Here is a 17,872-nt window from a genome sequence, read left to right on the forward strand (position 1 = left end):
TTGTGGGTTTTTTTTTCTTTTCTTGTTCCTTTCACCGTTCCTTATGCGAATATGTGTGTATCGGTGTGTAAGGGTGTGTGTTTTTTTTTGGTTCCGATTGGTAATTTGAAGTAAAGTGTTGTTAATAGTCGACGTTTAAAATATGCTTACCGTAACCGTTAATTGTTCTCTTTCCCCCCTACTTGCATGCCGTCTGCATTTGTGTCCGCTCGGTACACACGCCATGGGTGTGGTGAAGTAAAGTTTGCTGATCATCGCAGTTTCCCTTCAAGGGGAAGCTTTAAGGCAAGCCGTACTCAACCTTACCGAATTACGACGCCAGGTCGTGGTTGCGGTCCTTTTTCCCTTCCTTAGCCTAACGGCCTTGCCCACGGATATCAATTGCAATGAGATTCTTTCGAGCGTGTACCGATCGCTTAACCTAAGCGCCAACATTGGCGCTGCTCGTCGTGTATATATAATTTAAACTTAACATCTACACCGCGCGACGCGATTTGCCTTTCCGCCGTTCGGGCCCTTTCTTGCATCATGCGTAAATCAAACTGTCCATCTTACTTCTCTCGTGTCTCATGATTTGGTCAATGGATTAATTTTAAATAAGACAATCGACACCTAACACGCTCTTTCTCTGCCAACACATACTGCCTAACGGGGTGCGCTTCTATCTATCGTTGAGATTTAAGCACGATCAAGCAACTCCGCCACTTGTCAGTCAGGGCGCACGGGGTAACATTGCGGGTTGCGTACGTTCGGAGCTCCCCACACTAGCCGCTTCGTTTTAAGTACAAATCTTTGCCGCACGTTAACAAGACGCCCAAACACACGCTTGCGTCAACACTTCACATTCAGTTCCTCATTTTGGATGGGATATCACTAAGGTGTCCGTGTACACTCAAGCTTTTACGCGCACCACATGATGCAGCAAATCTCTCAAATATTGGCATGCGTTTTGGGTTCTTGTCTTGGCTTGCTACCCTCTTTTCTATCATATAACCTTTGTTAACGATTTTATGTATTTTGGGGGGATAGGAGGTGCGCTACAAACGTGCTAACTGGCATGAAATCTATACATCCGACTGAGATTGTGTTCCTTCCAACGTACGTTTCACTCTCTCTCCCTCACATGCACGTGTTATGGGTATTGTCACCGATACGATTGAGCCACACGATCGTTCCCAGTGTGCCATCCCTCTATCCCTCTATTGCTCACCATCTTCCATCACGCTCACTATCGGTTTGGTTCGTTAAAAATAGCAAAACTCTGTCACATCGTCTAGCCATTGCTGGTTTCATCATGCTTCCGTTTCCGATCATTGGTCGGAGGTGTGTTGTATGTGTTTTGTTCCTAACCGCTCTTTACTGCTTTTAATGTTTTTTTGAAAGGCACAATTTCACTCCATTTCTCTCCCTCTGATTTGTGTGTCACTGTGCAGTTACGTTGAGCTGTTTTTCTCTGATAAAATCTTGCCTAACTGTAGCAATGCCCCTGTGCCCAAAACTGTTTCCATTCGGTGTATATGTATAAAGGTTAACTTTGTATCGGCGGTTTTGAGGTTTCGATTTGATGATTCTTGAATGAACCACACTACACCTGCAACTGTGCAAGGAGAACTTTTTGAGTAACTCAGTTTAATCGTTGGTAAGACGAGCAGCCAAACATTATAGTGAATCAAGGACTGCCTACAACTGGACGATTCTTTTTTTTAACAAAACGCAAATAAACTGAAGATGGAGGACAGAAGCAAAACAAAACCGTAAAACGGAAAGAACAATTTTACTAAATCACGGATCGTCACGTGCCACGGCCCCACACGTGACGACGGGCTTATCAATCAAAAAACCTACGCAAAACAAGCTAGCAACAAAAAAAAGGGGAAAATAAATTAACCACTTTGCACGAGGCAAGCGCGAAAAGCGCGCGCGCACACACACACACAAACACATTTGACTAGAATTTCATTCTTCCTTCGGCTGTTTCTGCGGCGCCCCATGTGCAGGAAAAGGGTAGGGGGAAAACCCGGAAGCGGGATCGTTTTTTTTTTTTTTTATTGCATCAGACTCAAGATGAACCGAAAATGCAAAAAAAAGAACCACGAAAAACATCTACTGCCGCGGCTTCTTACGGGACACACACACTACCGGCAAGTTTCAATGTCCTGAGAGCTATCAAGACGCACTCTCTCTCTCTCTTCCTAATCGCCATTGATCCAGTTGTTTCTCTTTTCGGTGGGGACAAGACGTTGTTGCTACGTATCGGTATTGCTTGGGTTCCTTTTTTTCGTTGCACCACCACTACACGCATCCTTTCTACGCGGGGATGGTTGGCACACCCGGGCACTTCGCTCTATCCAATAAACAAGTATTGCGTTAATCAGTCCATACGATCCCCCCGCCCCAAAGTATGGCAGAGGACCGGATCGTGGTATTGGACCGCACTCATCATCATCACTGGGATGACTTATGTCTTTGCGCTCTGATATTAAACATTGCCCAACGAACTTCTTCTGTTTTCTTCCTTCATTTCCTCCATATCTGATTGCAAGAATCTCGCGGACAACAAGAATTGAGCTTTCATCAATATTTTTATTCTGCCTTTTTCACATTCGTCCAGTGTCGTTTCGAAACGCTAGTGTTGATGTTTGTTTGTTTGTTTGTTTGTTGCTGTGTTGCTTAACACCTAAATATGTAAGTAAATAATGTATTTTCTCCCTCGCTTCGCTTCTACCGCCCTCCCTCCCTCTTCATTGGTTATTATCTCCTATCCGCCTCCAGCGACTCTTGCGAAGGTCTCCCGCTCGCTTTCTACAGTACGTTAAAACTAGTGTATAATAAATAGAGTAAATTTCATTATTTGCTTTTGTATTTGCTTCAATATCGTCTCGTACGATCGCCGGTACGATTTTCTTTGCTTTGATGTGTGTGTGAGATTTTGTTTCAAAAGACATCCAACCCCTCTCGGTTTCCAGTGGGCAAAACGGATGTGCTTGATATATGTGTGCGAATTGCGATAACGTGGGCGCTCGGTTGTTTTGCTTTAAAAACAAAATATTAACAGATGTATGGTGGGGGGGGGGGGGAGGATGGGATTTACATATTGAGAGCAGCGCTAATTATTGATTGATTGATTGACTGACCGGCTGATTTCACTTCACTTGCATTTACTTATCGCTTACTATTTGCATGCAGTACACACGTACGCTAGGGTTAGCTTAGCAGGGTTTTTAAAATTATCCCGGCTAACTAAAAAGTACTCCTCCTCCCATTGGTTTGGTTTCCCTATTTTTCTGTTTTCAATCTTGGGCTTGGGTTGGTTTGTTGTATTGTTTGTATGTTTGTTTTTGGCTGCCTAATATCATGCGCTTACGCGAGCTTTCACCACACTACTTGCTGCCCAGCAATTCCAGGTTGGCTTGGGCGCATGTGGAAATGAAGGTGAGCGCCACCTGTCTTCAGCCACCGCTACCATCCAGCCGGCGCCGTTGCTGGGCAGCATCCTAAGAACGCTTCTCGTTGACGCCGCAGACACCGTCGAACAGCGACAGCATCAGCGCTTGTGGTAGTAAATATTATTGCAGTCTAGCCTCCTGGAGCGAAGCACCGGTCGCATTCTGATAGGGCGATAGGCCGGGAAATGCACCAGCCGCGGCGGCAGCTGCAGCGGCTGCAGCTCCCGCTTGCGGCAACGTGGCGTACGTGTACGGTCCGGCCATGTACTGGGCGGCGGCAGCCGCAGCTCCGGCAGCTATCGGGAGAAAGAAAGAAAGGACCAGTTAGCTGTCTACGTCGTTTGCATCTTGCTGCACTAGCATACCTGAAGCGCCGGACCCGTACGGGTAGGCATCGAATCCTGTACTGTACTGTCCCGGATACGGTGCGGCGGCGGCTGCTGCTACCGCATTCTGGTACACCCATAGAAACAGAAGAAATCGAATTATTATTGGCATCCTCTCGTAGCTGCATGCCCACCGCTTACGACTTACCTGATATTCGTAGAATTGACTAGTGGCGGCAGCAATAGCTGCTGCGTGCGACAACTGAGTGGCAGGGATCGGTACCAGGCCGGATGCGGTTCCGCCCGCTCCTGTCGATCCACCCGCCGAGCCTAGGTACGGTGTGCCGTAAATGTAGGACGGTGGTACTCTGCGCATTCATCCCAGAGCAAATTAAGATTGTCAGGGGTAGAGTTGGATAAGATGGAGAGAAAGAGAGAGAGAGAGCGAAAGAGAGAAAGAGAAGGTATAAGATATAAATTATTAAAACTTGATTAAACAATTGCGCTGCAAATGCCGTACACTGCAACCAACAGCAACAACAATAAACAACATTAAACAGCAACAACAACAACAACAACAACACGACAACAACATCAACAAACACAATATTTGCCAAACGCCAAACAACAGCAACATCAATGTAAACCGTCTTGATTAGTTTTCAAAACGAAACGGTGTATTGAAAAGTAAAGGAAAATATAAGAAAAGTCAGGTCAAAATAAAAGAAAAACAAGGAAAACAATATAAAACTAATAAATATAGTAATAAAACAACGCAAGAAAAATGAAAAAAAGGAAAACAAAACGGTAACCCATCAAACGTAACGCTCAAACGACGCATACCGCACGCTCAAGAGGAAAACAAACATAAAACTCAAAGTAAAACTAAGAAAAGAAAAAAAAATCAAAACACTCAATATGTTGCATTAAATTAACTTAAACTGAGAAAAATTAAACAACGTGACAAGACCAAACAAAACGAAAGAAAAGAAAAAGAAAATAAACTCTCCCCCGCACACAGAATCAACCTAGCAAAACTCTTGCTTCGATAGTTAATAGTGATGGTTAAAAGTAGAAGAAAAAAAACTCAAAAGGGGGAAAAACACACACATCATGTTACATCACGACTCTGCACAGAGAAGAAAATCTGGTGAGATTTCAAACCGGCAGCAGAGCAGGGTGGCTTTTCATCATCTCATCATTGTGACAGTTGTCAGTGGCATGGTTCCTGCTTCGAATGCATCCACATATAATATTCTACATCCAAATATTCACTACCTTCTAACCCGGAGGCTCTCGGCAAGCGACATAACAACTTTATCCGTCAACCATCTGTGACCATTCGTCAGAATTATTGATCGTCGAGACACAACGCAGGGGCCTCGCTATGGCACAACAACACACTTCGAGCTTAAGTATCTCAAAAATAGGAACCCGCCTTCACAGTTCGAGGGCTAACGGGAGCGGGGGGGCAAACACTAAAAACGCTCCCCAATCCGAACGCAGCACGGTGAGCTTGCGGAACGTTTCGCTTGAACGAAGATTAAATAAAATCCATAAAACAACCTCACCCGTCCCGTCCGCTGTCAGTTGACGCCATTTTAGAACGTCACTACTATTACTATCCCGCCCACCTTAGGCTGATGTTACCGATATGATCGCGCATCGTTACGAGAGGTTCAACAACAAGCAGTCGGTTCGCGCAAACCGGGAAAACGCGATCGCACCCCGGATTCGTGTACGCGCGATCTGTGCCGCCGGCCATCTTGTCCGTCCATTTGCACGATCTTGGCTCGAAACGTGCTGCAGAGCAACGTGCTACCGAAATTAACCGTGGAATGCACCGTATTAATCATCGCCAAGCGGAACATCGACGTTTGCTGGCACATTTAATATAGTTGAGCTGTCTAGTTAAAATAAAACACTTTCGGTGATATTGCAACGATAAAACGACCGGACTGTACAACAAAATGGCAACCATAAATAATGGTGACGCTTAGACGGTTGCGGCTAGATTAATAATTAATTTCCCGCTTAATACTGCGTGCCAGCAAGCAGTTTTGGAGCATTCGTATAAATAATTCTAAGCTCACACATATACGGTGCATGGAGACCAGAATGTAAGGTTAAAAATGTACTACCTTGTTTACTTTAAAATATGTTCCAAGTGTCTTGGCGATTCAAACTAGATCCGTATGCAAACCACCGATCACCAAACAGATTTATTAAACTCAACGATGGGTGTGTGTGTGTGTTTGTGTATGGACGCAATCGTATGAACTCAAGTTATTTGGGTCTACACTGATTTAATTCTGCTTCATCGTCGTTGTTGTTTACTGTTTCACTGTATCGGCCTTCAACTGGCGACAGACAAAGGATGGCCGCCATTACAAAAAACAGGCTGATCGAATCATCCATTTGATGACCCCCCCCTATCGTGTCCCGTGTGTACAACCCGTCTGTACAACATCGCTTAAGCCTGATAGTAATCTACGGCTAGTGATGGATATTTAATGGTTCAAGCATTCTGTAGTTCCCTGTCCTCGAATGCAACACGTCATATAATTCATCGTTACAATTCACAGAATTTTATGATACTTTTGCTTGCCGATGCCACCACAGGTACTGCGCTCATGTGCACAGTCGGGTCGCGAAATGATATTGTAGTGGCAGAGGACCACTCTTTCCTTAACGATCAAGTACCTTTCCCATCCAAAAAGGTGTAGCAGGGTGGCGATTGGTACGAGATCTTCACACGCCCTGATGTTCGGCTCGCGGCTGCCCGTCACGCTAGAGCTGCAACCGCGGACATTCCGGACCGTTCGAATGGGACATTTCTAAAAATATCCCGACACAACCTCCTCTTCGGTCTTTGTACTTCGCTCCGTTAGAATGTCCCTCCTGGCGATACGATGTCCTCCCCCCCAACACCAAACCCACCCAAAACGATCTTGCACTGAAAATATACACTTCGCTTCATCACTGACGGATGGTTGCAACTCTAAAGTCGTTTCTTCTTCAGCGATATGTCCGCACGCGGCACTCTGGCGTTCGTCTTCGGGAAGATCTTCGCATTCGTGAACGGTTGTTGGCGCGGTTGGGCACGCGGACGGCGGTTTGACGGAATGGGTGGCTCATGTGCGCCACGGATCCGAGAGAGCCATATTTATTTGTATTTTTAGAAAACTGCTGCTCAAAACTGCGCCGCTTTGGCAAGAAGACGACGACGACGTTCGACACCCTGTCTCCATCTCCACCATCCTGTCACTATCGCCGTGTCTCATGAGGGGGGGGGGGGGTAGGGGGGGAGGTTTGTCCCAAAAACAACGAAGACATCTCATGCTCGTCGTCGTGTCGCGCAAGACTTGTTGACGATGAAGAGCTTCCCCATCAGTGTGTGGCCATGGGTTTTGCGCATTCCTTCCCGGTCCGCTTTTCCGACCGGTCAAAGCTAGTGAGGATTGACATTTGAATTTTCCAACCGCGTGTATATGTTATTCGCCGTTTCCTAATTGCTTCACACTGCCTACCTACACACCGACTCACTATTGGGTTGGGTTTTGCGGGAAATTGAGTGTTGGCCCTCCCCTTCCATTCGTACCGGCAAGGGCCGCACTTCCCCGCTACTGAAGCGCGACCAAGAGCAATTACGTAAATCGAAATAAATGCTGCAATTACATTAATTCGATAAAAATCGCCTCAACACTCTGCCGCGATGAGCACACAGCACACGCACCGGTGTAATCGGTCTGTATCGGGCGACCGGTGTCTGTTGCGTTACCGTTGGCGTTACCGATGCCGGTAACATATACGGAGAAAATTGATTACTACTTTCATTAATATGTCCCTATCGGCTGCATTTCAACCACATCAGGGTACGCTTTGCCGGTGTTTTAGTTTTATTCTCACAAAGCATCTAATTTCTTTTGTATCGAACTGTTTCCTTGCTGCGCGATGAGTCAAACAACCATTGGTACATGTGAATCAACCGACGATGGCACAATCCGATGTGCCGACGCCTTTATTGTCACTTTCATTATGATGATGAAAGAACTTCACCTAGATCGTAGATTAAGCGCGGTCGCTCCTAGCAACCTATAAATATGTCCCCAAACACACAAGAACTAGCGCGATGGTCATTACATGACAGCAAGCAGTGTCCCGATACTTACTCACAACCTCTGCTTTATCACCGAACCTACCCCGCGCAATCGATGATTGTGTCAAGTGTTTTCTATTCATTCCACCGCCCTTACGTGTCCTTTTTTCCCCCCCGTTGATTCCCCACAGCAGCAGCATTAGAAGTCCTTCAGCGGGCTCACTGGCCCACTTAAAACAAGTCCAATCCTGTGCCTAAGTGGCCATCGGATGATCGGCGGTAAAAATCACGTTTTGCTTTCTGGCAGATGAAGGCAACCACGAAGAGCGTCACTTCCGTCAGTGATGCTGCTGATTGACGTCAGCCGGTAGTTAGGTGGACGAGGCACAGTGGCGACACCGAACGAACACTCGTTCCATATATGACAGAAGGTACCTTTTGCTGTTCATCTTGTCGTCAAGAGCTTCTGGTTGAATAATATGCTCTTGGTAAGTCTAAAAGAGGTGTTTCGTGTCACTTCGCGTAACCAAACCCTTTCATGCGCTGGCTACAACAATGATGGCTCGAAGAAAGATGAGAGCTCTTTTTTTAAACTTGTTATAGCTTAAAATATAGCAATACGGCCAGGCCGTTCTTTATGAATTAAAAAAAATAGCTTAAAATAAATACAAAAAATACGGTTCCTCCACAAAAAATATACAGCAACTGAAAGGGGTTACGCAGTGTAACGGTTACATAGATTCAATTGGTTGTCAGGACCATGTTGCCGACATGTTGAGGTATTTAAGAGTTTCAAACCCTTTTAATAAGTGTAAAAAAAAAAACAAATAACACATTTCAATTGCTATACGGGGTCTTAGATCAGACTATTCTTTCCAATATTCTTATCTTATAACAGTTGCCAGCAAAATATCGTTACTTCTTGTCTCAACAAGATATCCCTCTGTTCGGTATATTATCCCTCCCTTATTCGATCTAAAAGTGTTTTTTTATCCTAAACTCTAATTTTATACACTCAATCACACCAAACCAAACTCGAAAGTAGAACACGTAAACTGTCAAAACCACATAAACACGCGCTCAAGACTAAGAAAACTAAACACTCGGAACACTTACGACACTTTTGCAGCAGTAGCAGCAAACGCTCACTTAACATCGAACACAAAGCAACAGTAATGGTCAAACGTCATTAAAGTGTCGCAAAAGAAATTGCCCTTATACAAGCTAGTAACTAGTAAACACTGTCAGCCATGAGTCTGCAAGTTCAGATAGGTCTTTCGCTCGATCATCAAAAATAAATCCTTTTAACATTCAATGTCTTGCCTTTTGCTTTGATTTTGTGATGCAATCAACAAAGCTAAAAGTAGGAAAACGGGCTACAACACTCTAAGCTCTAGCTAAAATAAGTTAAATAAAAATCAAACATTTAAAGAAACGAACAACCAGGAAACCAGCTCTATTCCACCACCAGGAAAAGTATCACAACACTTGGCGAAACACGGAACGGAGTGAGTGGAGCAGGCGCTTACACTAGGCATTGGGACGCAACAAACACGCATCCTCAGGTCGGGGCTACGCGTGCTGCTGTTAATCTTAAACCATCAGCACCAGGTTAGGGGAATGCCAGCTGCCGAGGAATGATCATAAAAGTAGCACGCGTTCAGTTCAGTGGGTGGCAGTAGTTGCACCTTGAAGGAGATAATTTATCGATGTGAGGGAGGGAAAGAATCCATTACAATTTTTAACTGTCGAGTTTTGTCATCCGAAACACGAGAAAGCTCCTGCTTAATAATTGAAATGATAAGTTTTTGATGATTTCCCAGCGGTTACCGCCTTTCTTCTGCTTAAATATAAATCATCAACACAAGGTACCAAGAGATTGTTTCTTGCCACCATTATCATTTGAAGATGAACCGAGTTGAAAACATTACATAAAGAGCAAAGTTTAAATTTCCTCACTAATTTCTATGCTTGTGTGTGTTTGTGTCCAGGCACAAAACAAGCTGTGCTCTCAGTCATCGAGATAAAACTAATTTGTGAAAGTAAATTTCACCCGGCCGACGACGCGTCTGCCGATGCACATCCGAATTGCATACGCAACACAACGACGTGCCATTGCCCCATTCGCATCCGCTTAATGTAACATTTCACCCGAAAGGCAACATCATGATCATGTGGCCCGATCTCATCAAAATGCAAACATATTCCGCTGGCCAGCTTGTAACGGCATGCCACACACACACACACACAAACGGGGAAAAAGCAATTGCAATGAAAAGCAACGACCAGCCGAAAACTTTATTTTACCGCAATCAAAATAATTTTAGTTCCGCGTGGCAGGGCACGCGATAAAAGCGCGACGTGGTGCGATACCGAACATCCGGGAAAAACAAGTTGACCGATCACCCACACACACACACACACACACACACATGTGTAACGGACACACGTCACATCATGGCCCCGGGTTTTTGGTCAACGCGTGTTAAATAGACCATGGCCCAATGGACGAGGTGAAATGTGAATCATGTTGCCATTTTATTTGACGATCTGTGTTGCCTTCTTGCTACTACTATGGTTTGTGTTACAATCCCTGCTTTGAACTAGATACAACACACCCGGCGGCCGCACATCGAACAGAGGGAGAAAGAGAGCGAGCAACTGGGATCCCGTGAAAAATGGGAAAACAAAATGAAGAACACACTGTGTGACAACCACAAAAAAATACACACCACACACACACACACACGCCAAACGCCACACCAACCAACACGCACACCCACACGATCACGATGGGGACACTCGCGGACACACACACACGCTAAAAGAGCAACAACAACAACAAAAACAAATCGATTGCACACACACACACACACACACACACACAAACGAACGCACTTCTCACCTCACAACGAGTAGCGCGTAGAATAAATCACGACAGCGACGACGACGACGACGACGTTGACACACGGCACAGGAGGTTCACATTATGTGTCTGTGTGTATGTGTGCGGGGGAAGGATGGGTTGAGGGTCGAACCCGGCGGGGAGGGGGGGTTGGATGTGTGGAAAAGTGGTAAAGCACATGAATTGTTCATCGATGGCGCACATTTTCCTGTACCCCCCCCCCCCCTCCCCACCCGAAACGCGCGAGTTTGAGCAGCAGAGGTTAACATGACGTTCGAATGCAACACGTACCACAACAGAGCGCTCACCACCCGGGCGGCAACCTGGAAAGGGAGCACAGACGGGTTGAGAGAGGGGGCGACGAGGGGGAGGCTTCGGTTTAAAAACACACCAAATAAAACTATCGCAATGAAAACTCGCATGAATATCTAGCGACGGTAGGAATAAAACACACACACACACAATCCCGTTCACACGCGACCCGAATCCCAAACACCCGTTTGTTTGGAAAGTGCGGTTGTAAAAGCAAAAATTAAAAAATCAAACTCGTGAAAATGTTCGGATGTGTGTTTGTGTGTGTGTTTTTACGGGGTAGATGGGGCAGGTGTGCAGTTTGAGGTGGAGTTGCAATTTTAATGTAACAAAATGCAAATCAAAACCACTAGTCAGAAAGATTTTCCCGGAAGCGATTTAGGAAAACTTATTTAAACTCCACTAAACGCAATGAGAGACAGAGACAGGCAAGAGAAAAAGAATTTCTTCCCAAAAAAAAATACTAAAAAAATATAGTAACAACTCTAAAATATACAACAAAAAAACGGGAAAACCCGTTTCACTTCACTCCAAGACGGCATAAATATAAGAAGGGAAACTCTAAAACAAAAAGGAAACAAACCAACAAAAACACTTCAAACAATATGAAAAACAATAGCGAAATCGAAGGAAACTGTATGCAAAGTAGAAAAAACACATACATGAATAAGAGAAAGAGAGAGAGAGAGAAACAGAGAGAAAAAAAAAACACAAGAAAATAAAAACGCAAAAAACAACTAAAAACACAACAAAACACGGTAAAACACAAAACAAAACTGCATCAAACTCTCGCCAACGCCAACAAAACAACAAAATCCACTCGCTCGCTTTTAATCAGAAATTACATGAACCTCTCCGGAGAGACCGACTGGGCGGTCGATTTGGGACGGAATTGCCGGCGGTGGTGAATCGCAGATGCATACACACAACTGGAGAGAGATATTCGCCCAAAGCTTTAACTCAGCCTGCCGCGCGAGGGCTGCAAACAGAAACAGGGTGGAAAATGGATGGAGAGAAGAGATAACAGAAGAGAGAAGAGATGAAACGGAGATGAATCACGGGGAAATAAGTACCGTACATGGGACTAACTACAGTGAGTATTCCGATGTTTTCGTTTGCATCACGACAAACGTAGGAGAATGACTTCCCGAACTGATCAAATCAACGCCAAGCAAACATAATTTATCATTTGAAATAAAATAAGACCACTGGCCACAATATAATATTCGCTTCGAATGGATTGAAGTGACGCAAACGGTACCAAATCCATCGACATTAAAAGTTCACCAGTCACAGTCACCGATGTGCCGGCGAAGAGTTCTAAATAAAACCCCGCAATCAATCTTTTGAGCTGCAGAGTCTACGGGCAAAATATAACACTAGTGTACGAAGACACGCAGAACGGTCCTCTTCTATCCATTCGGTAGCAGTCGGAATGTCGGAAAGTCTGAACGTCCGCAGAAGCAGAGCAGAACGCGTTCACTATCCCAACACCGGTGTGACATATATGCGCCAGTGACAAGAGGCTTAATTAACGGTCCTCGGCGGTCTTCAACCGATTCCGTAACGTAGACGAAGAGATACCAGCAACGGCCGATCGCTCGTTTAGAAAATTTATTCCCACTCGATCTACGGACACGGTTGCACGGTGACGGTGGCAGTTAGAATTTCCCTGTTCCCTGTTTTTCAATGCAGTCCCACTAAGGCAATGGGTAAGAATGCATCCACTAACCATAGCGAGAACGAGAGTGAGAAAGATGTATAGGGGAAAAGTTTGGAAAACTATGTGCCTATTTATAGGATAACGCCGGGCCGGTAACGTGTACGCGCGCACAGCGTACGATAAAGGAGATCTCGGAGCGCGATCGCGTAACAGCTTCTTGCAAAATTAATAGTGCACATTGCACATTGGAAGTGCATGGAAATGTACGATTGTCCGTTTTGGTAAACAATCATTTTAACGACTGTTGTGCTGAACCTTTACGCGATATGGGCATGGGACACCAGGCGTCTCCATCCTTGGCAGACGATGAGATCAGGCCGGCAACATCTTTGGAAGCGATGATTCTTCACCGAACATAAAGTGGAAAAATTAAGATTTTTTCTGTATTATACGGAAATTTAAACCGAAAGACTGTTTACGTCTTACTTTATCGTTGGTTTGGCTTATTAGGAACCAATCATCTCTGCCAAAATGGTTTGTCAAACTACAAATACTTTTCGACTGTCCCTGTTTCTAAACGGGACATTCAAACGATCATTCGCTTCACATCAAATAGGCCTTCCCACAATCAACAAACAAATACCCCAAACCCTCCTCACATTGCTGATGATGCCATTTGGCGGACAGATTTGGCTTTACACAGGAAAAATTAAAGAGAGCGAGAGAGGAGAGAGAGAAAGAAAGACAAGGAATAGGGAGCTTTGCTTTTCGAGGACAAATACACGAGGAAGTGAAGAAAGTACGGGTAGTAGTGGTAGAAGAACACAGATGCACTTCCAGCAACAGCAAAAACACTTACCCGTACTGTCCCGGTATCACTGGATAGCCAGGCGTCCGCAGACCTGTCGTGGCGAACGAATATCCTGAAACGAAACGAAACCATCAAACACAATAAAAATAAGTCAAACTGGTCGGTTAGATCGGTTAGTAGGTGCAAGGACGAAGTCAATCATCAAACTCAACGTAACGAGCCACCGCAAGCAAAATCAACAGATAAGGAGGCCAGCTAAATTCCGGTCGATAATAAACATCACTGTAATCTGCGACTGGTAAGGAACCGGTGATGGTGCGAAATCAGCTCAGCAAAACATGGTCGCAATCCCCTGCTGTGTTTTGGGTGCTCATTAAAATTGCATCGCCCGTGCCTATGCGAGTCACAGCAACGCACCGAGCGCACGTGGATTGTCTAATGAATCCACCGCTTCTGCTGCACTAATCAATACCACACACAAAGCTGATTCGCCATGGCAAGTCTCTTTACGCGTCAATGTTTACGTAGCGGTACCACCGTTCGCCGACTGAGACCATTGCAATAATCCCCGGCACCACAACAACAAGCCTAGCTAGAGCACTAAAAACCGCCAGCGAATGAACCTTGTTCACCGACACCAACACTATCGCACGATCCGAGCAGTGGCTGCCGAGCGAAACAAACAAAGCAAGCAAGAAAGAAAAAAAAAACTACTCCCCATCGTGCTGCCTGACCTCGACACAAAGCAAGGCAGAAATGTGGAAAAAATTGATTTACTTTAATGATTTGTTTACTCGCTGTTGGTGCTCGTTTGCAATGACTTCTGTCATCGGTTGCGCTTTACCCGAGACCCGACAGCCGATATCCCGTCCAAGCTTCGAAACTTCACTTGACAGTTGACGTCTCCGGAACTCCGTAAAGCGAGGCATCGAAACTATAGCAGACGGAGGATAGGCAGGAAAAGAGAGAGCAACGCGCCCCGGTACGTCAAGACAGGCGAGAAAAAAGCGAAGCTCGTTTTCAAAGGTTCTGTCTAATAGAACTTGCAAAGACCGGTGAGTTTGTTGTACTACGGTATCCATTCCTGGACCTGTACAATAGAGTAGAGTCGAAGGCGAAGATTGACACTCTCTCGCTAGGTGCTGCTTTTCATCGTGCCCATCGAAGGGTAATAATCCTTCGCGCTGGGTCTAGCGAAAACATGAGTCCTTCAGGCTAGAGGCAAGAAAGACAGCACACAAACAACCAACTTCATTTCAAGTTGTAGACGAGCGCCGAACCACTCCGCCAGACAGTTTTGCGGGTGCCAGTATCGGTGGCAAATTGCGTCAAGCGTTAACTCTTGTTGCACCTGCTTTACAACCATTTTGTCTAAAAGCCATCGCGCGCTTTCAGTGATTTAATCCGGGAATACGAAAAAGAAAGCAGATGTGCATAAATTCTGCTCTAACCGTTGGCCACCATTACACAGACACGTATCCCACCAGCACGAAAACATCACACGACGATTCATTTTCCTAATGGACACACACGCGCTCACCTTGTGATGCATTGCCCCGTGGTTTGGCGCCCAGTATCGCGAGATTTACGTTTGCTTTCCTGCCATCGATGATCGGGTTCGGTTCCTTGCAGGCACGCTCGGCACTCAGTCTATCACCCATAATCACCTGCAATGATTGAGAGACGGGGAAAAAAAACATCAAACCTCGCTCCTTCTGTCCATCCAACGGCAACCGGCAACTTACGAATCCATAACCGCGACTTTTGTTCGTCGTGCGGTCGGTTATCACAACGGCCTCCTCAATGTCGCCGTACACGCTAAAGTGCTCCCGCAGGCTCTTGTCGGTCGTATGGTACGGCAAACCGCCAACGAACAGCTTCGTCCAGGTCGTATCCTTCTGCGCGCTCTGTGAGGACGTCGTCGTACCCGTGCCGCCCGATTGCACCAACGCCAATGCGGCATCGGCCGCATCCGGGGACACCTGCATCAGCATTTTGTAATCCAGCTTTTCTGCCCTTGCCAGCAAATCTGCTGCACTGTGACACTTATAATATTGCTCAACGCTGTACGCGTTTTTGTGGTTGCTGTTGTAGTCAGACGATTAGCGCTGCTTTTTCCTCAAGTTTACAGCGCGCTGCTGTGTTTGTCCTCGGAAGTGGGAGATGCTATCTGCAAATAAACATGGAGACCAAACAAACAAAACTTTAATTAGTGAAACGTGCAACTAATGTGTCTGCTACTAACATTTATTTTACACAATGCAAATTACTTTATCTAAAACCCAAAAACCAACGAGGAGTATTTCCCTGCATGAGATATTCGGTGTCAACCGCGCTTTTGGCCCATTCCAACCGTTTGTTGAAGCTTAAGGAGTCCTGCCTGTCTACAAACATAAATTATAAACAGCCCTCAACTGCACTGCACACAATGCCCCAAAAGAAACCACCAAGATAGTGTTGTGGACGAAGTCAAGGAACAAACAGCGAACGACTTTTATTCATAAACCTCTCAAACGCGTATGGACAGGACAGTTCGACAACACGCCCTCCGGTCGCATAAACCAAAACACAAGGAGACAACACTTTTGTTGAAAGACGGCAACTGATAGGGATCGTAAAGCACCCACAACTACCTCGGGAAGGTAATTTGATATCTTTTTGGTTTTTTTTTTGGCTCTGCTTTCCGTACACTTATGATACTTGAACCATCGAAAACGGGAAGACGTTTCGTCTGCTAAGTCCCGCATGTTTCGAAGTATTTTTAATATTCTGCTTAAATTCTACTTCTCCCCATTTTGAAGACATGTTTTCTTTTTTACCTAGAATGGTAGAATGTATAGTGACGCGGGGGGACTCAGTTTACGCGAGTGGACAAATGTGAAAAGACCCCTTGGTTCTTAGGGTTCCAAGGCGAACGGAACGGAAGGTGATTCAAGTTTATGAATTCGATACTTCCGCCTGAAGTAGTTGCTGGAACTGTGATGCAAGTTGTACAAGGTACAGTGCTTTACCTTCGTATAGAGTGTTAAGAGAGTTAAAGTTCGAACTATGCGCCGGGAACTCTTTGTAAAGACAGTATTGGAGCGACTTGAATATGTCACGCATATACAGGTACTACGTAGCTTACTGAGCACCTAACGTGGCCAACGAAGAAGGACAGCGAACGTGGACACAATCCGAAGCATGTTTCAACACACACACACACACAGTTTTAAATCAATGCAATCACTGGCGCTGCACACAGAACCTCCAAACGATTACCTTCCCGCGCCAGACAAAACGATCGCGACATTCGCCACTTCAAATTAACTCTTCACGCATGAGAACTCACAGCAATTCTATTTTTCGTTCCCGTTGCTTCTTTTTTTACCTTTCAATGCGTTTCCAAACAGAGCGACAAAATGGATAAAGTAAGCGCACTCCACGCATCCGTTCTCGAAACTTGCCCAACTCCACGCCACACCACACACAGGGGGGACGGACGGACATTCGAATGGCTCGTGCGACGAACGCTCGTCAGCACCAAAACCCGATGTCGAAACATATCGAGAGTTTGGTCAACCGTGCAGAAGCCGGAACAATGGGTCCTGTGCAATTGAATATCGTACTACCACACACACACACTACAAGTGCGCTACTACATCGCCCAAGGTTTAAACGCTTGCCTCCTTAGGCCTGTCAAACATTACATTCTACGAACTCGGCTCTGGAGCCCAAAGTTTCATATGAACCTTTGGAAGTTCATAAATGTTATTGTCATTCTTTTTTTTCGTTTTTCATTCAAAATGAAGCTGATAAAAAAACAATACCCGGGCATTAGGTCTACTTTTCAATCACTTTCCACCCCACCAGTTTTTGAACGATCACCATTTACGATGACCGTCTGGTGTCACCCCGCTACTTGGTGGTCTGGAACAGTTTTGTGTACGCGTGTGTGTGTTAATGATATGAGCCCATGCAGAGCACCCCAGAAGCCTTCATAAATTATATTGAACCCTTTGTTGGAACCACCTTGTTCCAGCATAAACACAAACACACACACACACACGCGCGCACGGGCTTCCGATATTACGTTCCAAAGGGAAGCGTTTGTCCGGAAACCGGATGGTACACCGTTCGGGCCACGGTTGATTGCACCTCGTGGGCTTCCTTGCGGTGTTCCGCCACTAAAATAACTATTTAAAAAAAACACTGTCTCACTCACACATTCGACCGCCTATCTATCATCGTCGACATTGTCATCGGTCGGCATCATCCATTACGTTTCACTCTCACTCGCCGCCACATTTTCTGCTGATGACAGTTGCGTT

General features: G+C 45.5%; 1 protein-coding gene across 1 annotated transcript; it reads right to left on the reverse strand.

Annotated features, from left to right (window-relative positions):
- Positions 1 to 80: 80 nt before the first annotated feature.
- On the reverse strand, positions 81 to 15,738 carry LOC118516556 (RNA-binding protein 24-B-like). Its single transcript, XM_036062504.1, has 6 exons — positions 15,308 to 15,738; positions 15,103 to 15,229; positions 13,611 to 13,674; positions 3,981 to 4,140; positions 3,812 to 3,899; positions 81 to 3,742 (listed from the first exon to the last, which is right to left on the reverse strand). The coding sequence occupies exons 1-6, from the start codon at positions 15,554 to 15,556 to the stop codon at positions 3,567 to 3,569; spliced, it is 864 nt and encodes a 287-aa protein (XP_035918397.1). The 5' UTR covers positions 15,557 to 15,738; the 3' UTR covers positions 81 to 3,566.
- Positions 15,739 to 17,872: the final 2,134 nt, after the last annotated feature.

Source organism: Anopheles stephensi, unplaced genomic scaffold (genome assembly GCF_013141755.1).
Source record: "Anopheles stephensi strain Indian unplaced genomic scaffold, UCI_ANSTEP_V1.0 ucontig32, whole genome shotgun sequence".
Classification (NCBI taxonomy): domain Eukaryota; kingdom Metazoa; phylum Arthropoda; class Insecta; order Diptera; family Culicidae; genus Anopheles; species Anopheles stephensi.

Excerpts from the sequence above, each read along its gene's own strand:
- LOC118516556 (XM_036062504.1), bottom strand. The coding sequence starts at position 15,556 with ATGCTGATGCAGGTGTCCCCGGATGCGGCCGATGCCGCATTGGCGTTG. Across the intron at positions 15,230-15,307 it reads AAAGTCGCGGTTATGGATTC|GTGATTATGGGTGATAGACT; the intron begins GTAAGTTGCCGG and ends CAATCATTGCAG. Across the intron at positions 13,675-15,102 it reads ACGGGGCAATGCATCACAAG|GATATTCGTTCGCCACGACA; the intron begins GTGAGCGCGTGT and ends GTTTCGTTTCAG.